Raw genomic sequence first — 25,871 nt, forward strand, 5'->3', positions numbered from 1 at the left:
GCAAGTATTTTGCAAATGTAAATCAACACACCCCAAACTCTAGGGATATAATGGAAACCAGTTGAAAACCTGGCCACTAATTTTGCAAGTATTTCAGCAAATTACTACATTTTAGTTTTCATTTGATCTCTATACAAATAAACCATAACTACATCCATATTAATCTATCAGGTTTAAGACAGCTGTGAAGAGCCATTTTAGGATTAACAGCTTTCTCCCTATCACCCTTTGTTACAAAGAAATGTGCTGGTGATGTTAGCATTTGTGACTTAACATAAAAAAGTACTGCACTGCATTACTGATTTGAGAATCTGTAATATGTAAATAATCTGAGAATATTTCCTGAGAGTACAGACTAATAAAAAGTCATAATACTGTCTCTATCGTAAAAGACTGATTACTAAAACCTAGATAATACTTCTCAAAAGTTGTGAAATAAATATATTATTTTTTCTCCGCCAACGAAAATTTGTATTTGTTACAATAGGGGCTGAAATACGCATACCCTTATTCTATGCAGCATTCAACTCTCCTACCATAAGCCTGATAGAAAGTTTCCACTGCAAAGCTGGCGTTCTGACTGGAGCAGTTACAATTCTTCTTTCACAGATAAGAAAATGCTGGTGAAAGCAAAATTTCAATAAGTATCAATTTAATTCAGTACATGAGAGATTATGGGAATGAGGAAAAATGTTACATTCTCCCATTCACATCTTCCTAAAAGAAGCCAAGTACAGTCTTGTTTGTTCCTTTTAGGTCGAGGAGACCATCATGAACATGAACTTTTCAAATATTTATTTTAAACAGATGTACACCCTTCTTATAGCCTTTTGCTTGTCACATCAATCCAGCTCAATAGCTCTTGTTCTTTGTCTCCAAGTGTTCTTGTCAAGTAAGTCTTCCAAGTTGACTCCAACCTTCTTCGTGTCCTCCGTCAGAGTCTCAACCCACTTTTTTAAAGTCTTCTTTGTGGTCTTCGCCCTGTGACTACTAGCTCTTGTACTCTCTGGCCAACATATCCCATATTTCATCATCTCACGTGACCCAGCAATCTCCCTCAGCTTTTCCATGATGGGGACTATTTGTCTCATGGCTCATACCGTTTCATTGAACAGTCTGTCAGCTCTCATCTTTGCTCAGGTGGATGCTGGGTTTCTCGTTTTGGCAGCGTGAAATAGAAGTTCTCTCTTCCTCATTGGCCAGCACTACAACTCATATGTCATGGATGGCCTAATCATGATCTTATACATTTTGCTCCTTCATTTACTTGGCATATTCTTATTGCAGAGAATACCCATCAACTCCCTCCATTTATGCCAAGCACTCTTCATGCAGCTCCTAACATCCACATCCACAGCCCATCACGGCTCAACACTGAACTGAGGTTTTTTAAATTGTTGCAGAAACTTTATACCATCAAATTTTACTAGCTATTTCTTGTTCCTCTCAAGAAGCATTGCATATATTCCATCTTTTGTCAGCTGATTCATAAGCTATTTTTTCTAATGCAGCCCTCCATAGTTCTAGGTCCATTTCCAGTTCATATTTACCTTCACAGCACAACATAATGTCATCAGCAAAATATATGTTCCACGGAGCCTTCCCCCTAATCTGCAGCATCAAGGTGTCCATAAAATAGGAATGGGTTTAAAATTAACCCTTGATGTAGACCTACACTCAATGAATGACTCACTGTAGCCGCAGCTGCTTCTCACTACTGTTGTGCTACCCATGAACAAGTCAATGATAGTCTGAACACGTGCCTTCAGCAGATTGCGCAACCATCACCACCACCACCACCACAATTCTCTAGGAACTCAGCCATAAACCTTCTGTAAATCCACAGACATTAAGTGTTTCTCCCTGTTCTTCTCCTGCAATATTCAGGCTACAAACACTGCATTCATTATTGACCTTCCGGGCACAAATGTAAATTGGTTGTCACTTGATGCTCCAGCTCCTCCTTAAATCTTTCCTTAATAATTCTTTCCAGCCTTTTCATTGGGTGACTTATTAACTTGATGGGTCGGTAATTACTACATTTTTACACTTGCAGATAAGGACCAACATGTTCTTCCTCCGCTCAGTGGGCATTTTTCCAGTATGGAGATTTCATAATCATCACCACCACCTCTCCCTCAGGACATAATGCTTTAATGCCTCAATTGATACAGCCTCCAGTCCCACTGTCTTTCCCTATTTCATCCTCTTTAGTACTGTCTGAGTCTCCACCATGGTGATAGGTCTCAAGAGAAGAATGTGCAAGCAACAATCTCACAACGGTTTCTTCACAGTCTCTTCATTGAGCAATTCCTCTTAAATTGCTGCCATCTACTAATGATTTCACTGTCTTCCACCAGTACTCTTGTTTTCAACTTTAATACACTTCACATCTCCCAAACCTGTGTGCTTCTTTGCCGAATCTATACATTTCTTTTTCCCCTTGCGTTGTTAGAAATCCTTCATATAAGGCATTAAATGCCTGACCTTTAGCTTCAGCAACTTCTCTTTTCACCATTTTTCTCCAGTCTGTATTCCTCATAACTTTCCACTATTCTTACTTTCTACCATCACTTAAAAACATTTCCTCCTCCTCCTTTACTGCTTCCGGCACCTCGCTGGACCACCATCATGTCTCCTTGGCATGAAAGTTCCCTCTCTTTTATTTGGCCACAGTCAGCTTGTGCAACTTTTATAGTATGTTTGGATATTTTTCCCCAAACCTCATTGGTATCATCATGATTGGTTTGGTCATTGTCCAACCTCCATCTAACCTCATCCTTAAATCTCAGACAAACATCCCTATCCGCAAGCCTCCACCACTTTATCCTTTGTTCCACAACTTGTCTTTTGTCCCACCATTAACTTTTCACCCAGAATCTGCTGTCCTGGAATGACTTTACAGTCTCACTTTTTTAGATCTCTTCCTCTTGTGAAGAAGTCATCAATCTGGGACCCTCTGACACTGCTCTTGTATGTAATTAAGTGTTTCTCCCTCTTAAAGTAATATTGGCAACAATCAGGTCATGGACTCTGGCTAACTAAGTTATCCTCATCACCTTCATTTCTGGTTCATCCTCCGTGACAATTGTTGTAGCCCTCACTGTGTTCTCCCATATCTGTTGAGATGTGTTCAATAATCACATGCTCGACTTAAGATATTTCACTTACCACTTTGTCCAACACTTTCTGGAATTTCTCCTCCTCAATCACACAACCAACCTGCGGTGCATATCAGCATATAACATTAAATATTTGTTCTCTGCTCAGGCCTACTGTAATTTTCATCAGCCAATCACTCTTCCGTTGGGTGTCCACTACCTTATCAAGTAATATTTCTGCTAGAATTATTCCTACTCAACCCTTTCTTGCTACTGAGCCATAATATCTTACCTTCTAACTCTCCCCAATGTTCATGCATTTCGACCCCTTCCATTTAGTCTCTTGTATACAGGCAACATTCACTCCTCTTCTCAAAGACTCAACTACTTCTCTTGATTTCCCAGTCATTGTTCCCACATTCAGGGAAACCAAACTTAGTTCTTAGGTTTGCTTCTTTAGCTGCATGCACCAGAATACAGTAGCCTTTTCCCATTTTCCACAGCCATCAGGTAAAGCAGTCACACGTCGTTTCTAGGGGATGCCCTAACATTGTACTTCCTGAAGACAAAGTCCCAGAGGCATGTGTGACTGACAACTTTTACAAACTGGCTGGCCAGGCCTGATATTGTTCTTGGTTTAAAACCTGAGTCCTTTCTCCTAGGCGGACTACTTACCACAGCTAAGGAGTGCCATCTGCCCAGAGCAAAAATATACAGCCTCACAGCTAACTCGCACTATTTGCCTTCCTGTAGCAGAGCTATTCTTAACTGAGTGGTGGGGGGGAGGGAAGATGACAGGTGGGTGTCTGGCACCTTATAACCAGATCACATGTATGTAAGAGTAATATTTTACCAACAAGGCAGTCCATTGATCAGCTACCATCCTCCTGTTAAGTGGGAAGGTTTTACTTTTAGATCACAAATCTGCTATTGCAGCATTAGTCCTTATTTAAGTCTGTATTTTTGGTTTGTAAGTCTGCATTTCCTTTCCAATGTGCTTGTGGCAAGATATGTTTTTTGTCATTTTATGCAGCGTTTTAGAATCAAAAACATACTCCTCTTGGGTCTATACAGGGGTTTATATAATCAGCTTTAATACACTGATAGAGCGAATGTCTTGTGGTCTCCCCCTCTCATCCAGGCACATAACATACCTGCGGCAAGCACACCAAATTTTTAAACGGAAAAACATGAAAATACGAGTGTGAGTACCAACCTCAGGGCAGACTTTGAAGAAGCAGGACACAAATCCAAACTGGTTATGAGTTCTATACTTAGTTTTCACCTACCAAGTATCAAGTGTGAACTCCTCAAGCACTATAACAGTCTTAAGATGGAGTCACAGACAGTCCCCTTGGGTACTCCGGTCTATCTTGCCACCAAAGTAAGTCTGCCTTTGTGACAGATGCTCCCTTATACCAAAAAACATAGCAATATTCAGGTTAATCCGAGTCTCAAAGGACCTGTCACTTACGCCAGGTCAATTGCACCTCAGATCCTACATCAAAGACAATTCTTGTAGCCAATCCTATAATAAATTAACTAAAGATTTATTAACTAAGAAATAGAAATGGGAGTTATTTACAAGGTTAAAGCAGGTAAACACACATACGAGTTACAGTTTTAGTTCCCAAAGGTAACAGACATTGCTGTAATATGCAAGCTCTATAAGTCTTCTAGGATTAACCTAGGCCTAGCACTGGGGATCTTTTGCTTATGCTTAGTAATCCTGGCTCCTCAAAGTCCAAGCGGCATAAAGATCCAGTTTCTTATCAGGATTTTTTTAGGGCTGTCAATCAGTTAACTCACACGATTAACAAAAAATTTAATTGCAATTAAAAAAATTAATCGTGATTAATTGCAGTTTTAATCTCTGTTAAACAACTGAAATGTATTAAATATTTTGGATGTTTTTCTACATTTTTATAGATAGATAGATAGATAGATATTCATATTCTGTGCTGTAATTGAAATCAAAGTGTATATTATTTTTTATTATAAATATTTGCCCTGTAAAAATGATAAACAAAAGAAACTGTATTTTTCAATTCACCTCATACAAGTACTGTAGTACAAGCAATCTCTTTGTCATGAAAGTGCAACTTAGAAATGTAGATTTTGTTTGTTACATAACTGCACTCAAAAACAAAACAATATAAAACTTCAGAGGCTACAAGTCCACTCAGTCCAACTTCTTGTTCAGCCAGTCGCTAAGACAAACAATTGTGCCCTCTTCTTATTTACAATGTCACCTGAAAGTGAGAACAGGTGTTCACATTGCACTTTTGTAGCTGGCATTGCAAGGTATTTATGTGCCAGATATGCTAAACATTTGTATGTCCATTCATGCTTCGGCCACCATTCCAGAGGACATGCTTCCATACTGATGACGCTCATTAAAAAAAAAATTGTTAATTAAATTTGTGACTGAACTCCTGGGGGAGAATTGTATGTCCCCTGCTCTGTGTTTTACCTGCATTGCCATATATTTCATGTTACAGCCGTCTCGGATGATGACCTAGCACATGTTGTTCATTTTAAGAACACTTTCGCTGCAGTTTTGACAAAACACAAAGAAGGTACCAATGTGAGATTTCTAAAGATAGCAACAGCACTCAACCCAAGGTTTAAGAATCTGAAGTGCTTTCCAAAATCTGAGAGGGACAAGGTGTGGAGCGTGCTTTCAGAAGTCTTAAAATAGCAAAAATCCAATGCGGAAACTACACAACATGAACCATCAAAAAAGAAAATCAACCTTCTGCTGGTGGCATCTGACTCAGATAATGAAAATGAACATGCAGCGGTCCACACTGCTTTGGATGGTTATCGAGCAGAACCCGTCATCAGCATGGACACATGTCCCCTGGAATGGTGGTTGAAGCATGAAGGGAAATATGAATCTTTAGCACATCTGGCACGTAAATATCTTGCGACACTGGTTACAACGGTGCCATCAGAATGCCTGTTCTCACTTTCAGGTGACATTGTAAACAAGAAGCGGACAGCATTATCTCCTGCAAATGTAAACAAACTTGTTTGTCTGAGCGATTGGCTGAATAAGGAGGACGACTGAGTGGACTTGTAGGCTCTAAAACTTTTACATGGTTTTATTTTTGAATGCAGTTTTTTTTGTACATAATTCTACATTTGTAAATTCAACTTTCATGACAAAGATTGCACTACAGTACTTGTATTGGGTGAATTGAAAAATGCTATTTCTTTTGTTGTTTTTTTTACAGTGCAAATACTTGTAATCCAACATAATATAAAGTGAGCACTATACAGTTTGCATTCTGTGTTGTAATTGAAACCAATATATTTGAAAATGTAGAAAACATCCAAAAATATTTAAATAAATGGTATTCTATTACTGTTTAACAGTGCGATTAATCGTGATTAATTTTTTTAATCGCTTGACAGCCCTAGAATTTTTATTCCCTTCCCTCAGAGTTCAAGCTGATGGGATGAGTCCGCATGCACATCTCCACTTCATGGGTGCGGGGAGGTGTGGGGGGGGGGGGGGGAAGAGAAAGGGGAAAGTCTTTGTTCCTTGATGTTTCACAATAGCCCATTTGGTTTCGGTGGGCAGAACCTAACACCTTCTGTAGGAAGCCATTCATTTTACATTAATGCTTCTTTCCTGCTTGATGACTTACACAATTGCAGAGGTTTACAATGCAAACACTCAATATAACCTTATAACCTTTGTACCCCCATGTTATAAGTGAGATTACTACATGCAGTAACCTACAAGCATTTCATAAAGTCTAAACAATAAACACATTATTATAAACTTAACATCTATTTTAACAATGCTAACACACAGGGGAGCCAGACTGGTTTCCAGCTATGCATTGGTCAGTGAGACCTAGGGACCTTGGCAGAAGCTGGCACCTGGTTTGCCAGTGTCAGGAGGGGGATACCGATGACAGTTGTACTGGCTTCCTCAATTTCATCTCCTCTCCCAGCTGTTCAGTTTATTTTCCCTGCATTTCTCTGCCCTTGCTTCTCTGCCTTCTGGTCACCTTCTTCCCCCGACATGTACTTCCCTTCCTGGATTTGCTGCCAAGTCACCTAGCCACTTTCTCCCCAGACACTATCTAGATGCCTCATTCTCTTTCAGGTGCATTCCCCTCATGCTGGTGGCTACCGTTTCTTCTCTATAACAGGTGCCCACACAGTACAAACAGGTCTGATGGCTTCTTGTTCCCAGTTACTTTTACAGGCTCTAAAGCTTGGCTATCAAGAACATGGACACGGAATCACATGGCAACAAGGAGAGCCAACTCCATGAGACCAATCAGTTTTTCAGGGAAAAACAACATATTCCATCGCCAGACAGCAGTCCAAAATTTGAAACTGCTGCCCTATACACATACAAATAAATGCCACTTCCCCATGAAATTCTTACGGAAACTACTGTTACTGGCATCGTAATGAATTATCAAGGACTGACTTTGGTGAACATCTGTTGAATCATCCACCAAAACATGATTTCTCTTCTTTAACTCTAAAATAATGAGAGTTTAAAATTACACATCACAGATGTTAATCCATAAACCTGCCTGAACAATCCTGTTTTAAAATGTTTAGGCACAGTTTGCTAAGTGATGATTACTAAAGTGGCAAGTGTCTGCACCACAGAAGACATAGCACATAAATGCTTTTGTAGAGTAAAGCTACGTCTACACTAGACATCTTACAGCGGCATAGCTGTAGGGGTGCAGCTGCGCCGCTGTAAAATCTCTCCAGTAGCTGCTCTATGCCGACGGGAGAGACCTCTCCTGTTGACATAATCAAACCACCCTTAACAAGCAGCGATAGTTATGTCAGCGGGAGAAGCTCTCCTGCCAACATAGCGCTGTGCACACTACCACTTATGCCGGCGAAACTTATGTCACTCGGGGGGTGCTTTTTTCACACCCCTGATTGACATAAGTTTTGCCGACATAAGTGGGAGTGCAGACATGGCCTAATTCTCCTTGTTCCCCACTGTATTTGGTAGACTTTTAGCACATAACTGTTAGCTGCTTTCTGCTGCCACTATTTCAAGAGACAGCATTTTGATTTAAATTAGCAGTACGTAATGCCAAGTAACATTTCACAATTTCAGCAGTTGGCATTAGGGAAGTTGCTCCTTTATAAGCTATACTATAACTATAAGCATTTCTGAACATTTATCAACATAACATTCAGGCACCAGCCAATTATCACTCCACTTCCTGATGTAGAAGCACCAACTACATAAAAGGCAGGGAGACTAAAATGTTAGGGGGAAAAGCAAGGCAATTCTGATTTAATCCCTGATTCAGGATACTTGACTCCTTAACACACTCTTGTACACCCAAATAACTGCAGTAAGTTGGAGAAGTGCAATATGAAATGAGTATGCACAACTGTTCTAGAAGTACTATTGTAGGTTTTAAGCAAACTAATTTAACAAATGATTTTACAGAAACAATTTGAATGGAACGATGTCCTCATTTTTGAGACACGTGACAACATGGCTTAGCTGGTGGTCTCTGGGCTATAAAATCATGATCTGAAGTTTACCTTATTAGGACTTAACCTAGCACTGATTTCTCAGCATTTGGTAAGTGCTAACAATCAATGCCATTCTACCAAAAATCACCATGTTGTGTCACAGTTGTTTGCCAAAGTCAGGATCAAGACCTACGCTAAAAACACAACACAGAACCCACATTTTTCCTCTGCAACCTAGCAATAAAACTGTGTAATAAGACAAAGATGGCAGAGAACTATTCACTAACTCAGTGGATTTTGGGGAGCGGAGGAGATCTTAGAGGTTGCTTCAAATGGGCTATTAAACAGAGGCCCTTTTCTCGCATCTCTAATGACTAAAGTGAAAGGGTGCATGACAGAGGTCAGGATAATCACAGGATCCTAGCCCATATGAATGAAGGCAGACAAAGTGCTAGTGTATTGAGAACAGGGATGGGAGGTGAAATCCTCAATTCTCATTCCAGCTCCCCTACTGACCACTTGCATGACCTTGGGCAAATCATTTAACCTCATAGTCCTTATCTGTAAAAAGATATGGTATATGAAGATGAGCGTTTTTACAGCATTTTACATTTTCAAAATTCTGTGCAGTATTATCATGTTGTAACGCTGGTAAACCAGGTGCCAGCTCTTGCCAAGGCTTTAGGCCTCAGCTGGGCACCGACAAATTCATTGCTGGAAACCAGTCTCTTTCACCTGTGTGTTAGTATGGTTAAGATAGGTATTACACTTATAACAATCTGTTTAGTATTTAGACTTTATGAAATGCTTCTAAACTGCTGCATGCATTAATCTCACTTATAATTTCTTTATCACATGCGATCAGCTAATATTTAATATTTTGCTTTATAACTAAATAATGTTTCCCCTGAAACTGTCAGTGTTTCAGAAGGGATCGTCTCTTGCCCATCAAAAACTAAATGGGCTATTGTGGGACATCAAAATACAAAGACATTGCTAATTGCCCCTCCACATGCTTGAATTCTGGAAGAAGGAAATAAAGATAATGAACAAGAAAAGTTTTCATCTCTTGGGCTGTTTGGACTTTCACAGAGCTGGAGCTACAAAACAGAAGCCAAGATCCCCAGGTTAGCCCTAAAAGACATTCAGTTTTGTCAGATTGCTACAACTCTCACCTTTCAGAACCCCAGTCTGCCACTCATTTGTGTATATAAACCTGCCTGCTTTAACCTGTAAATAACTCTCATTTCTTTTTCCTAGTTAATAGTTCATTAGTTAGTTTACTATAGGATTGGCTACACGCATTGTCTGTGATGTGAGATCTGAAGTACAAAATTGACCTAGGAGATACCTGATCTCTTGGGACTGGAAGCAACCTGAATCTTTTGTGATCTTTCGTGGATAGCAACCATCTATTGCTAAGTCCAGCAGAAGCAGAAGCTCCTAAATGCCTTATTGTCCAATGACTGAGTATTGGAATCAACCTAATATGAAACAGACATGATACTCTAAATCATATTTAATGCCAAGTGTTTTAGGCTGTACTATTTAAATGGGTGTTAGTGCCATAAATGTCAAGACAACCTGGACACGATCTGCTGTCCTTATTACTAACATTCCTGATTGAAATTTCAATCATTTAGATTCAATTAAAAGCCACTTCAGCTTTCACTGTTGCCATAACTGACCTGGTTCTCAAACATCCCTTGGGACGAGGTGCAGGGCAACAGCAGCTGAGCCAGCACTCTGATAACTGCTACTCCAATTAGTTGCCCTGGAGCACACCTGACTATGGGAACTGCACCCAGTTGATAGATCAGGATGGGCTGGAGGGAATTAAAGGCTAATTAACTCATTAGCCCAGATCACACAAAAGGTACAGGAACAAAGTGCAAACAGAGAGAGAGAGAGAGAGAGAGAGAGAGAAAAGCAGGGTTGTAGAGTCAGAACCACAAGAGATCTGATCTCTCCTCTCCATGGCTCAGGAGCTGAGGGCTGCATGGTACTATTGATATGATGTTGCATAGTCTGTAAAGAAAGAGCAAAAGAACACTCTAAATAAAATGCAAGTGTTTTACCAAAAGGTGGTCTCTGAGCTGTTTGTGGACTACGAAGTAGGCAGGAGAGGAGTTGGCCCTGCCACACACACACCTATTGAAAAGTCTACTCCAGACTATTTTCTAATCCTAAAACTAATACAGCTCAATTGTGTGTATCAAGGTGAAGTGCTGCTGCTCTTTTCCATCTGTCCTTGAAATAGAGTTTAGTCATTTCCAACTGAAGTGTTCAGGTACTTTCTGCTGCTTACAAACCACTAGTTGTAAATGAACTAAACTAACATACTGTAAGTCAGACGTAAGCAAATGAAAGAGGTTAAAAACCAACAAGCTAATAAAAATATGTTGCCACCTAAATCATGAGGATGCAAGGCTGTACTCGAGACAAACTTTCCGCTTCAGCAATATCTGCATTCTCAAAAGGAAAATATTTGGATCATTGTATATGTAAGTCAGAACTCAACACAAGGAAAATTCTCCTTTAAATATGCTAATAAAAGATGGATTCTTACTTACAGTCCCAATCTACTGATTATATCTAACAGGACACACAAGAGGAGCTGCAAACCTCAAAGATCCCACCATTCATGAAAGTTGGGCTGTAATTTCAACTTTTAGGATTTTGCTTAGACGCAAGATCTTGCATATCAGAATTACATACAAGACAATACACTGCACCTTTACTAATAAGAATGCTCAAACTACAGAGCTCAAATATCTATCAAACAGGCAGATTTCAAAATGAAGGCACCAAATGTCACTGTTAATCTTAAATAAGTAATCACAATAAAATTTTAGAAAGATTACTTTTTTAGGACAACCATTTTATGCATTAAACACAGCTTAGTAAGAGACGTAGAGGAGCCATTTGAATCATAAAAAAAATATCAAAACAAATCATCAGTAACTCAGGCAAGTTGCTCTTCCCTCCTCTGCACAACTTCCCATTTACCTGAGCACCGTAGGAGACACTACATAGATGACTAGCTCCTCTTGTTGACTATCTATATAAACTTGTAAACAGCCTACACTGTACTATGTGCAGAAGTCCTTAAATAATGCACTGGAACAGGAGACAGAAAACATTGGGGACTGCATTCGAAAGATGATGCAAGAGGTACTGAAGCACCTTTACCTAGCAGAGTGCAAGAGGGCCTAGTGCCATTAAAAACATCCTTTTATCCCCCACTCCCACCCCCGAACTGGTTTCAAAACCTTTGCAGGATTCTTACTAGGTTAGAGTATGACAAGAACACTCTATTTTAAAAAAAATACTGGCAAGAAGATGGACAGCCCCGATAAGCCCAAGGTCTAAGGGTGCCCCCAAAAAAGCAATACAAAACGTAACATTGAAGCATGTCTCTAGATAGAACATTGTTTACTAAGCGCTTTCAAGTATGGAAGCATCCTCTGACAAATGTTTTTTGAAATGACATCCAATTGTGTTAAATTGGATGTCACAATCTTTCCTGAAAGCAAATGTTGCTTGAACTGAAGTTATTGGAGCTGCATACAAAGAGTTTAATTTTTTATACACTCGTTTTCATTTAATTTTCAGAATACAGATGCGGTTTGCTGTCGAGGCTGAAGAAGCTTGTGACTTTTGTTGACAGGTCTTGTTTCCAATTGCTTTAAATAAAATTATTTTCCCATTATGTTGCAGGTTCTTGGAGCACTTTGTTTTGCTTGTATCCAACCCTATACCAGCTTACTTCACTTTTACAGCACCCAGTGGATTGTGTTGCATATCACAACTCGAAATAACCAGGAACCCTCTATTTCTAACCTATATGGGAAAGAGCTGAGGCAGCAAGGATAATAATTTATGGTATACATTTGTCACGGTGTTAAACTTCAGTTAAGGTGTACATGAAAAATATTTCTGTGCTCAGTTTGCTACAAGGTTAACACTGCAATGTGTCTTTAAGGAAACAAAAGCATGCTCGCTTTAAAGATACTGGGCAGTGTTAAAACAGCTTTGCTCTACTATGCATGAACATCTGGGCTGCACCATAGCCACAGAAAGGGGCAAGCGAAGACTTCACAGGTGTGGAAACACAATCCTGCTGCTATCCAAGTACACCCACATGGTGGCCATTTTCTGCCCTTTCATCCAAGGAACAGCTCCTGAAGCAGCCAAATGCCTCTGACTGGTATGACAGCCAAAGAACTGAAGAGGTTTCTAGAAACAACCAACAAAGGATGCTTGAGTTGGTACGAGAAAATATCTGAATGCAATGATTGATCAAAGTCTGACTGAAAGTAGAGCAACAGAAGGAAACCCCTTTGGGTCCAGACAGTAGTAGAAGTAATCATATTTAGTCAAAGTTGTGACAAATGCTTCTGATCCATCTGCACTGTAGCATGCTTTCTTTTTGCCTATGTGCAGAGAAGAAAATATTAGAGAACTGTGTTTCAAGTTTGGTACCCATTAAGGCTAAAACATGGCTCCTTAATGTGTTTTCTATGGCAAATCAATGTTGAAACAAGCAGTTACTTGGTGTCTTTTGGAGTCAATTCCCAACAAGATTAGTTACAAGAAGGCTTATCCCTATCTGTCATTTTCCGTGCTTTTGTAAATTTAAGCCTGCAGATGTTCAAGTCACAATATTCCAGTGTAGAATGTTTATTGTATCTGCAGGGGGTGGGGAAATTCTAGTGTATGTCTGTCCTTGAATTACAAACCAAGCTAACTAGTTGAGACAGGATCACATGGTCTGAAACAGTTTTCCATATTGTCCTCCTAGAGGATCAACAATTTATGATCCCATATCCTAAAATGCAAAATCCATAGCACAGCACAAGCCAGACAATGTATCACCTTTATGACTAGACGACCCTATCGCTGAAGGATAAGCAAAGAAGAAAATAAAACTACTTCAGGCTCTATCCTTGTTCTCAACTACATGGTCCTGCAGTGCTTTTAAAAAAACTACAACTCCTGCATTTGCAAGCACAACAGCTGATTTCACAAAATCGGAATATAAAAAGCAAGTATCTAGATGTTTTTAAAAATATGAATCTTGCTAAATATTGTTCCACACATTTTAAACAAATAACTTCCATTATGTTATAGCCAACAATGAGATAATACTGCTTATATATTTGATAGTCACTGGATATAGGCTAATTCTGACCTAATTCTGATGAAGAAATGTTACTCTCCTAAATAAAAACCCTATAGAATACAACATAGGTTTAAAATCCTGAGGTAGTTAAGTAAAATTCACAAATAAAACAGATCGTAACCATGACTTTTTTTTTAAAAAAAGAGCTCAGAAACTTATATCAAACTTTAATATCTACTAAAGTCCTGCCACCTTATCCAAGGTATCATTTTTTACATGGCAGTACAGAGAAACCTTAGTCCCTGTTTTTATTTGTCACAAAAATAGGAAGGCAGAGTGTGTAGAAGAGAGAGACAATGAGAATACGGGGAAAGAGTGAAATAGCTACTGAAGCTGTGCTATTAATGGAACTAACATATTTGAGCTATCCTGCTTCAGGATGTCCCTAACCTTCAATATCAGATTACATAACAGATATTCAATGACAAAGAAAATAAGTCCTAGGAAAGTCACTTACTTCTCCTACTCCACCTTCAGTTTAACTGGGACACAAAATTTCAAAGCAATCCCATTCCCACTGTTTCAAAGCCAGCTTTATAACCTATTAGTAATGCCCTAAGCTGGAGACCCAAGGCCAATAGCAATTCCTAGTCTATGTCTAGAACACCCAGTAAAATATAAGTAATTTACTTTATAAGCCATTAGCATCAATTTGCTAAGAAAATTAGCAATCAAATCTCTACTACAAATCACTTCTGAAAGATAGCAATGGCAGGGGCTTAAAGGAAAAGCACCTAGAGAAGAGATAAATTACAGAACTTTGAGGCATTATCAGCATATTAGGGATTTGTTGTTTTGTTAAAAACATTTTCCTATTGCTGTGTGGTCTCTATTAATCTTATGCACATAACATGAACACCGATATTAACTGTTTAGAATTTGCTGTTTTTAGTATACTGCAGCTTGAGATAGAATCACTTATGCTTATAGCTACGAGTAGGTCACAGAGACCACGGATTCTGTGATTTTAGGTGATGTCCATGACTTCAGCCCTGGGCGGTGGGGCTCCCATGATTTATTGCTTATTGCCCGCATCCTGCCCGTCACTTTTACTAAAAAGCCCCGTGACAAAATCTTAGCCTTACTTATGCCTCACTTACCTTTTTAGCACCACAAATTTCAACTAAAACAAGTCCTACATCTAAAAAAAGGAAAATGGGGTGCTTAGCAGCACTTACAGGCCAATTTTTATGCTATTTGATATTTAAAATGCACCATGACCCACATTAGCATTTCACTGTTACAAAGTGTGTACCAGTTTTCATTCTATTCTTCTCATGAAAACCCAAACATGCCTCTGTGCCCCCTTAGAACAACAGCAAATGGGACAAAGGCCCAGTTTTGGGGGGGAGGGGGAGGAAATCACAAGTCCGGGGCAGTGGGACGTATGGTTACCCTCATGATCATATGCTATTTTTCCCACTAACCCCTGCCTCGTTCCGTGCACCTGCTCGACAGTGCTCATTTAATGAACAGCTATTCAGTATTTTGTTTTCTCCTCATTGTTCAACGAGTGGCACCAGGCCTTATTTACTGCACACTATTCAAACTCTGCTCTGAAGACAGAATTGTTCATTTTCTTATGATACGCATCACTATCGTATGAATGCTTCCTGAACAATTTATTTTCACAATACCCTTGTGAGATGAGGGGGCATTATCCCCATTTTACAGATGGGGAACTGAGGCACAGAGATTTAGGTCCACAGTATCCACAAAGTTTTGGTTCCCAATTTATGACACGCAAGACCTGATTTTTCAGAATATTTAGCAAAAAGGTATGTTTACTCTACTAGCACAGACACTTACTATAGCAATAGAATAGGTTTTTCCATCACTGCAGTAAATCCACCTAGGATGAGGAAGTGGGGGTTATATCAACCTAATTAGTGCCCAGAACACAACATTCTTCACAGACCTGAGTGGTGTAGTTAGGTCAACCTATGTTTTAGGTATAGACCAGGCCTTATATAGCACTTTATATATTCCAATCACAGCTCCCATGACTTCAGTTGCCGCTGAATGCGCTCAGCACTTCTGCAAATGAAACTCTAGGGTAGCAATTTGAGTGCCCAGAAAATGAGGAACACACTATTGACCACCTAGGAAAAAAGTTTCATTTAAATGAATTGCCCAGCATCACATAGGAACTCCGGGGCACAGGCAGGGATAAAATCCAACTCTCCAACGCAGCATTTAACTGCCTTAATGATGACACCACCCTTCCTCTTCCTGAAAACCCCTGCCTCATTTACTACACACCTTCCAATTTCTGCAACAAACCAGGTGGAGTTCCTAGAGACAACAGTCTGATTCATCCCCATTGCAGGTATGTCCTCTGCACTGAATGAGGCAGGTGCCTTGTGGAAAAAACAGTAGGTAAAAAAACTGTAATTAAAGAATTACTGAACGTCAGTCAGGAGACACTACTTTGCTGTCTTCAGATAATTAACTGAAACAAAGTTTATAGTGCTTATGAAGAAAGACTCAGACCAACAATATCTCACCTCTCTACTGTAACAGGAAGGTTTAAGAAGAGATAATTTAACAGCATGAGTTTGCTGGAAGAAGAATTCATGTGGGATTGGTGCTCCATTTCCTGTGTAATGCTGACAGCGTCAATCTAAAATTCCTATCATGCAATATGAGAAATTTTATAGTCCTTGTTTCAACAATACTTACAACTCAAATGTAGCTTCTCAAACTTGTAGATATTTTCATTCTTTAGTTTAATGCTATACAAATTGGGATATTGTTTAAATCTGTTCATAATCTTAAAAATAATTATATACATGCTTCCAAAATCCCTAGAGTTCTGCTATTTTAAGGTAAGGAACTTCACGTAACACTTAACCAGAAAGCAAACAAGGCAAAAATTCTACAAATTACTGTAATCATCACTCAATGTATAATTTTAATATCTATTAAATGGACACACAAAAAGCAAACCAAAGATGCATTGTTTGAATCCTTCCATACAATTTCTACAGTACACATTTCTAGATTAAAGAACAAAATAAATCTTCAGTAAGACACTCTTTCTTCTACTGAAAAATATAAGAAACCATTAAATTAAAATGTTATGCCCCAGACTTACAATTTTCCATGATAACCCACTTTAAACAGCATACTACTATATACACCATTCAACACTAAAGTGCACCGTTAGACAAATGTGCTTTGTGCCTCTACTTTAACAGACACACACTAGGAAATATTTCAGCGGAAAACAATTTAAATCAAACAGTTAAAATCTTAAAGTTAAGAAATTTTATGCTTTAATTTTTAAGCTTACAATGGTTCATATGCACAGCTCTCAATTACAAACTTGCATACACACTGTGCTCTTGCTGAACAGCTAGAAACGGCATATCAAGCCACACAGTGTCATCCTTCAAGGTACATCATTCATCTTAATGCCTTCATTGATCAAAATTCTACCTTGATGTTTCAAGATATCTAGACCTTCAACCTGCCTGGACTCACGAGAAAACAGAAGTTAGCTTCCTTATAGCTGCCTACTGGACACTTTGATCTCACCAAACACAGACATTTATCAGAGGGACAGGAAAACTGTTTCACCACACAATCGTCATTAGCTGGTAGTTTCACGCATGAGTCTTTTCACTGGTGGTCTCTGACCTGGAGTATACTGTAGGTACATCTTCCTTTAAGCTCAGTAACCTTCCAGATACAATGAAGTAGTGTTGTTGATTTGGTTTTTTTGTTTTGTTTTTTTGTATGTTTGTTGTTTGGGGAGCAGAGGGGTTGCCACAGAAACTTTTACCTCCCGAATGTTCAATTCAGATGAATTGAAATTAAACTACCATTGTGCTAGAGGATGCTCTGTTTCGAAGAATGGTAATATTTGTTTATGTAGTTTACTTACAAAGAACGATTCTCAGAGTACATATATTCAAGGATGCCCACTCACCTTGGTGCCTCATCCAACTATGTCACAATACCCAATGTGTTATACAGAAAGGAAATATTTGCTTAAAAATGCAAATGCCACACAGAGCAATAAATTGGTGATAAGCACATGCACAAGCAAAATCTGAGTACTTGTGCTTGCAATTCTGTTCACAAACAGCTTCCTATCTCAGATGATAGTAGGACAGGCCTTCAGTGTTTCATCTACTCCAGGTCTAGAAATATTTCCTTAACACACCTACTCATTTGAGAAAAATACACACTGGGCTAGCAATAAAGAAAAATTTGCCCTTGCTCCTATTTGTATGCAGAAACCAAAATACTTCACAGATGTTACACACAGAGATTATTCAGCTAACATTCTGCACTTGCAACAATACTGTATATAAAATTTTCAGGTTAGAAACATTACTGTGACGGGTTGGATCACAGAAACCCCCTTGGGAGCTGCCACCCAATGTGCAAAGACTACCCCTGCTTCTGTTTTCCCTGCCAGCTCAGGACTCCAGCACCCTGTCTTGCTGAGCCAGACACTCCAGTCTGCTCTAACAAAGACTCAGGGTCTGAATCACTTGTCCCAAAGCTGCAAGTTTACCTGAAAACAGCTCTCAGTAGTGTGCTTGTCTTTAGCACTCAGATGCCCAACTCCCAATGGGATCTAAACCCAGATAAATCCGTTTTACCCTGCATAAAGCTTCTGCAGGGCAAACTCATAAATTGTTTGCCCTCTATAACACTGATAGAGAGATATGCACAGTTGTTTGCTCCCCCAGGTATTAATACATACTCTGAGTAAATTACTAAATAAAAAGTGATTTTATTAAATACAGACAGTAGGATTTAAGTGGTTCAAAGTAGTAACAGACAGAACAAAGTAAGTCACCAAGTAAAATAAAATAAAATGCGCAAATCTATGTCTAATCAAACTAAATACAGATAATCTCCTCACCAGTTCCAGAGCACTCCCTTTTACAGGCTAATCTCCTTTTAGCCTGGGTCCAGCAATCACTCACACCCCCTGTAGTTACTGTCCTTTGTTTCAGTCTCCTTCAAGTATCCTGGGGGGGGTGGAGAGGCTCCTTCTTTAGCCAGCTGAAGACAAAAATGGAGCGGTCTCCCACAGGTTTAAATAGACTCTCTCTTGTGGGTGGAGACCCCCCTCCTCCCTCCTATGCAAAGTCCAGCTCCAAGATGGAGTTTTGGAGTCACCTGGGCAAGTCACATGCCCCTGCATGACTCAGTCTTTACAGGCAGACGCCATTGTCCACATGGTATCTTGCATGTCTCCAGGAAGACTTCTTATGTGGATTGGAGCATTCCAAGATGCATTGTTCTCCAAGTGTTTCCTGATCAGATACTTAACTGGCGAATTCCTTCCTAAAGAAGCTGACCAAATGCCTCCCAAAGCTTACTTAGGCTTTGTCTTCACTACCCGCCGATCCGGCGGGTAGCAATCGGTTTATCGGGGATCGGCTTACCGCGTCTAGTGAAGACGCGGTAAAATCGATCCCTGATCGCTCTGCCGTCGACTCCGGAAATCCACCTCGGCAGGAGGCGGCAGCGGAGTCGGCGGCAGCGCGGCAGCGGTCGACTTTCCCGCGTCCTCACCGCTAGGTAAGCCGACCTAAAATACGCAACTTCAGCTACGGTATTCACGTAGCTGAAGTTGCGTATCTTAGGTCGGACCCCCGCTGTAGTGTAGACCTAGCCTTAGAAACCAAGCAAGCATACAGCCCATATTCTTAACCTCAAATAGAAAATGATATATATATGTACAAATAGGATGAATAGATATAGTAGACCATAACCTTTACGGAGATATGTTACCTGGCAAAGGCAGCACAAAACATATTCCAGTTATGTCATACATACATTTATAAGCACCCCCTCCCCATAAAGTCTTATGGGGTACACTGTCACAACATTCACCACACAATCAGTTTATTTAGACTGATGTCACAGTTTATTACGGCAATCATGCCATAGGCAATCATAGGTAAAGATGCAAACACTCTCTATTATATCATCTTGTTTTATTATCCTCACAGTTTTCTCAAATATTCAACTTTGGGATGCTAAGGTTCTATACTTGGTCCATACTGATGGTAGTTTTTGAAAATTCTGAGCTTCAGTTGATTCTGACAATGAAAGGAAAAGAGTGGCATAAAAATAATCTTTCCCCGCTATTTAAACAACGTTAGTCACACTATTTGAATAGAGCTTGGTCAAAAAAAAAGTCTGAGGTGTGAAAGCTGACATGAATGAAGCGCTGCTTGAGGAAGACGGTAACCTGACTTTATTTTTCAAAGAGTCATTGTGATTTAACATATCTAAGTCTGTTTGAAAATTGTTGACAGTGCCCTCTGACAGAGGCAGGATATCCAATCAGAGGGACCAGCAATCTGATCCAATATGGCACTGAGCTTGACATAATAAAAGGAAACAAATCTCATTTACAGAGGGCTTTTTGTTGGAGTTCAAATATAAACATGCTACTGTGAATCTCTAGTCAGCAGCAAGCTAAGAAGGCATTTTAAACAATACCAATGAACAGTCTTAAAATATTTAAAAACATCTCTGTAGGTGTTGTGTGATTTACCCCAAGAAATCTGCATAAATAAAAAAATTATATATCTATAAAAGGTTACCAAAGAAACCATTGAAGCAAAGCTCACTTGGGAATTCCAGCAACCCCTCATGCAAATACTGTATTCCTTTCAAAACAGTTAGGAGGGGTGAGGGGAGCAAAGCCTGTAAGGATCAAGAAAAGGCTGTCAGGATGTATCCAGTTAAACTCAGATGGCTAAAAGCTGGGACTGGACAACAGAGGATGGATCACCCGATAAATTGCCCTGTTTTGTTCACTCCCTCTGAAGCATCTGGCACCAGCCATTGTTGGAAGTCAGGATACTGGGCTAGATGGCCCATTGGTCTGACCCAGTATGGCTGTTATGTTCAGTTCTTTGCATATCTTGTAGCAAATTAAATTTAAAGAGATTTAACAACAAGATCAAGCAAGTGTCAAGGTTTTTTTACTCAACTTCACAATCTACTTTTGTACCAGCTACGGTCATGCTCAAGTATACATTTTTCACTGCACTTGGCTATGAGCTATTTGGAGAGATTTGTCTGAAACTCTTTAATTGCTGAATTATCTTAATTTCATAATGCTATAGTTTCTATAGTCAACAACTAAGAAAATGTGCATGTAATTTCATATTAAAATGGAAAATGGAATCAAGAGTAAATGATGCCAAAATTATATGTTACACAAATTCTAATACCTTTAGGTAAGAGGAAACCAAATAATTATTGAAGACAAACACATATAAAGGCACTAATATTTTGTGACACGTGTTCAACTTTACACATGTTCTGACTTCTTTTTCCTGGAGGATTTTGAAAGACTGAGACAGTGACTTCACATTAAGTACATTATTATTTAATTTATATTATCACAGAGCTTATGAGTCGAGGACCAGGACCCCATTGTGCTAGATGTGTACAAATACATAACAAGATGACCGCCTTGGCCCAAAGAACTTACAATCTAAGTGTAACTCTTACCATGCTTGAAGCGCCACATCAAGACATTATCTTTCAACCAACAACCAAGTAGCACTCCCTTCACAGCCCATGTGCAAAATCTGAGTCACCCGAGAGAGGATGTGTTATGAAGGAATTGCTATCTTTAACCTCTTAAGATCCTACAATCACTCTTTAAGAGGCGTTTTCTGCCCATTTTTCCCCCATCTCACCTTCCAGTTATTTATGTTACCCATATGCAACACTCACAGGCCAATGAACATAAGATTTTATAAGAATTCTCGTCACAGAAGGCAACATTTTAAACTATACATTTCAGACTAAATGTGTTAAAACAGCTGTTTAGCAAATACAAAACTCAGAATTTGATAACAGAAATGTTTGAGGAGCAAGCCATAAGGCATATTCCCAGGTTTCATGTACGAGTGCCTATAACCGGTGTGGGTCTTTTGGACACTAATGTGAAAGACTTAAAAAACATTAATTTTTTTGCAAGTAGATAAAACCAAGATATCAACCCTGCTGCAAAGAAAATAACCTCTGCCTTGCTTGAGCTTACATAAACTGACTTATGAATCTTTAATACAAGGACAGTATCAAAAGGTTACTTGGAGATTCAAAATGGCTCTCTTCTAATCACTAATACTTTTCAAAACATGTCTCTAGCTAGCATTCTTAAAAATGGAAGCACCTCTTTTTGTCATTTGTCAAATATAACATCCAAAACCACTTCCTACTAAAATATAAATATTTATATAGTCTTCTGTTTAAGCCTGCAAAATTATCCTGGAAATAAGTTGGGAAATTGGCACAATTCCTGGTTAATATGAGCAGAGCTCTCACACCAACTACAGATAAATGTTTGGGTTTTTTAAATGGCAATTCCTTTCCAGGGGTACTGGAATAATTTTTATACTTGGGGTGCTGAGAGCCATTGAATCAAGCTGTAAACCCTGTATATAATGGAAACCACTTCAAGCCAGGGAGTGCAGCAGCACCGGCAGCACTCCCAACACCCCTAGTTCCAGCATCTACGTTCCTTTCTGCCTGAAGCTGAAATTTTAATTATTGTTTCTGATTTTTTACATGTCAATATGCTCTCTCCTCACATTGCATTTACACTAGAATTCAAAACATTTTGGTAGATACCAAATAAGCAGAAAACTAAATAAAGTAGGCAGGAAAATCCTACTGATGGAGGGGATTGCCCAGAGACAGGCAGTGGGGCCCGGAAGCAGCACACTGACAAGAAGCTGAATACTATAGTCTTCCCCCAATCTCATTCCATTATTCCCCATTAACATCTCCCAGGTATATAAATATCTCCAACTACTTTTTCCTAACAACCCTGAAGGAAGTGGGGGTGGGGAGGGAACATTACACTCAAGCCTACAAGCTGAGTAACTCCAGTCCCCACTCTGCCTGAGCCTTTTAGTGGGGAAACAAAGCTGGTCACAGGAGTACACTACTCTGCCCGATACACAGATATCCAAGCCATGGGCAGCCGGTGAACCGGTCGTTGGGGAAGGCTGGCAGCCGGTCCCTCCCCTTCTACCCAAGGCCCCATCCCTCGCCCTCGCCTCCCTTTATGTCCCCTCCCCCGCAGGAGCCCAGAGCACTCCTCCCCCCAACCTCCCCCCCCCCCCCCCAACACCTTAGTCCTGGGCCACCCAAGTGCCCCCAACCCCAGAGCTCTAGGCAGGTCTCCAACCCCAGCTCCAGAGCACCCCAGCCCCAGAACTCTGGACAGGTCCCCAACCCTCAGCCCTGAAGCTCCGGGCAGTGTGGCTGCAGCACCCCCCAGCCCCGGGCAGCAAAAAGATTCCCATAAAAGTTAGATGCTGGAGTACAAACCTGGTACTGTACAACTGCCCAGGATTTCAAAGCAATGTGACATGTCACTTCTTAAATAGCCTGTTTTCCAAGTAATACACTCACAAAAAAAGTGCAACAATTTTCAGCATCTTTTTTCAAAAAATGTAATTCACAGGCTGACTGGACAGTGTAAATTTAAAACAAATGCTTTCCACGGTATGTGAAGATAAAGATTCAATGAAAGATAGTTAGACACCTAAAAATAACTAATTTTGCTTAATAGAAGGATCTCTTTATAAATATATCTAAGTAAAAAACACTACCCCACCAAGTTGCCGTGAAATGTAGTCATTTAAATTTAGCTTTTTGTAGTAAAGAAACTAATGGATCACTATGTGAAAAGATACATTATCAAGCGTAATTTTTTCTACACAAGCATTTTTCATAAATATCTCGACTATATTTAATAGAACACCATATTTAAAAAATGCTACATTTGTCAGAATATCAAGAAAGAGGGACACTGAGGTGTCAAGCCATAAACACTTGCCACAGAAATGAAAGATCTAGATGAACACTTTTAATAAACCTTTATAACTGTTTTACAAGAAGTGTTCTCTTTGTTACTGGATTAACTCCCAATAGCAAAGGTCTCGTTAAAAGAAAAATTCATGGTGTGAAGGATTCATTATTGTAAAGAACATTTGTAATGATTTGTATTATGAAGTGGTGCATAATGAATTACAATGAGGTTTCAAGCTCCATAAACTGTAAAACCTCATCAATTTAGTTAAAGTTATGATTGTGTCTGCTGCTACTTTTAGGAAAGTACAAGAAAATTGGTAAGCGTAAAGACTTAAAACTGTTAAATTTCTCAGATATCTAAGTTATGAATAATATAACATAGGCCATCCATGAGGCAGGATACTGTTCATTTTATATATAAACAGTAATATAAGTCATGTAATTTCAATTAAGGCCAATTCTGTCCTCTGATACAGGTGGGCAACTCATTTGATATCAAATGAGCATTGTGTAGGGGCAGAATTTTGTTCTTACTCTATTCTCTTATGTAGGCTGCATTAACTTAAAATGAGATTCATGAGGTTCACACCAAAACGCACTTACCAATACTGCAAGATCTTTAGCTTCCAAGCCAAAAATGTTCTGCCGTTTCACTGTCAGCAAATCAAGATCTCTAAAGTCGTCATCGTCATCCTCAAGGAAATTAATGGATTCTGCTTTTGGAACCTTGTTTATTGAAGGAACTTCTTCCTCTTCAGATAATTCCTCTGACTCATCGCTCTCTTTGTCAATGACTTTGCTGGGGAGTTCTTTTTCCTCTGGTTTTTCTTTTCTCCCCTCTCCTTTCATTCTTTGAACAGTAGATATCTTTTCTTTAAAATGAGTTCCTCTTTCCTCCACCTCTTCGTTGCTTGCTAAGGAGCATGCATCTTCACACTGCCCTGTCCCCTTTGGGTGGCTTTTTCCTTCCAGTGACTCATTCACAGACAATTGTTTCTGGGCTTTCTGAAGAAATCTAACCCGAGGTGCCACTGCAAGGCCAAGGGAGCTAAAGCATGGGATTAAAAATAATAAAAAATTAATCTGAAACTGAAAACCATTCTACTAAGTTAGAAATGATCAGCAGGGGTCTGCGTTTAATTTTGATAATGTTTTTTGTTTAATGTATTTTGACTGGAGTACGTACAAACTAGAATCTCTTGATTTTTATTTATTTTTTTAATTTATACACACACACACACACACACAGAGAACTGGAGAGTCAAACTGTTGGAAAAATGCAAGCCAACAAATACGGGGAAAAACAACTGGAAACATAAGGAGCTCATTAGGAGGGCAATGCTGAGAAAACAGTACTCCCAAAAGAAACCCAGAGTGACAGCAAATGGCAAATTAAATTACATTTACAATATAATATGATGGCATAAATGACAATGCAATTTAGTACTGCAGAGGGAAAAGATTCATGTCACACACCAAGGAAACAATGGTATTCGTCATTGCTGAGACTGTACCTAAAATACTGTGCACAGTTCTTTGTACCTTGGTACCAAAAAGACATGGAAGAAATTCAGAGAAGAGTAACAAAAATGATTAAGGCTAAAACTACACAAGAGATTTTACACACGTCCATACATGTGGTTGTGCTTTAACCCACCTATTGTGTGCATCTAAACCCCAGAAGCACGTATCCGAAGGCAAGTAGAGGACGAGTAACCTAGCATGTCGAAGGGGTGTAGGGAAGTACATGCTTTAGGCTATGGTACAGTATGTGCCAGTGTGTGGTGGGAAAAGGGGCACCAACCTGAGTTTTAATACTCCACCCCACCCCCATTCCCACAATACAGTGAAGCCTTTCCTGCCTGACACTTACTTACACAATATTAAACTTTTCTATGAGAAAAATGCCTATAGTTGCCACAAGGAAATTATTTGATTTCTGGTTAAATAATCAGAGCCTGTTACCAGCAACAGGTTAAAACCCGTAAAAGGAAATGGAAAAGGTTAACAAAAGAAATAGAGTATTCTAAGGCCCATGGCCAAATTTAAAATGAATAAAGAATTTGTATGCAGATTTTAATTTCTTTAAATCATTTCTTGTAACAGCTTTCTGGTGGTGAGAGCAGAACTTGTCAAATGCAAGATTCTCAGGAGCTGAATTAACCAAGTCAGTAGTTTTACTAGTTATTTCTGCTTTTTAAAGTAAAACCAAGTCTCCATTCCCCCAAGGCGGCCCCATTCTACATGGCTAATGAAGCATCTCTAACTTTAAGTTGCCCCAT

The 25,871-nt window shown here is 39.4% G+C and overlaps 1 protein-coding gene across 1 annotated transcript in view; it reads right to left on the reverse strand.

Moving 5' to 3' along the window:
• DDX10 (DEAD-box helicase 10) overlaps positions 1-25,871 on the reverse strand; it is a 346,101-nt gene that overhangs the window by 226,653 nt on the left and 93,577 nt on the right. Inside the window, exon 13 of the mRNA XM_065414461.1 lies at positions 24,193-24,637. Within this exon, the coding sequence (XP_065270533.1) occupies positions 24,193-24,637 (445 nt within the window). The remainder of the gene's footprint in view (positions 1-24,192; positions 24,638-25,871) is intronic.

The sequence above is a fragment of the Emys orbicularis genome, chromosome 1 (genome assembly GCF_028017835.1).
Source record: "Emys orbicularis isolate rEmyOrb1 chromosome 1, rEmyOrb1.hap1, whole genome shotgun sequence".
Taxonomy (NCBI): Eukaryota; Metazoa; Chordata; order Testudines; family Emydidae; genus Emys; species Emys orbicularis.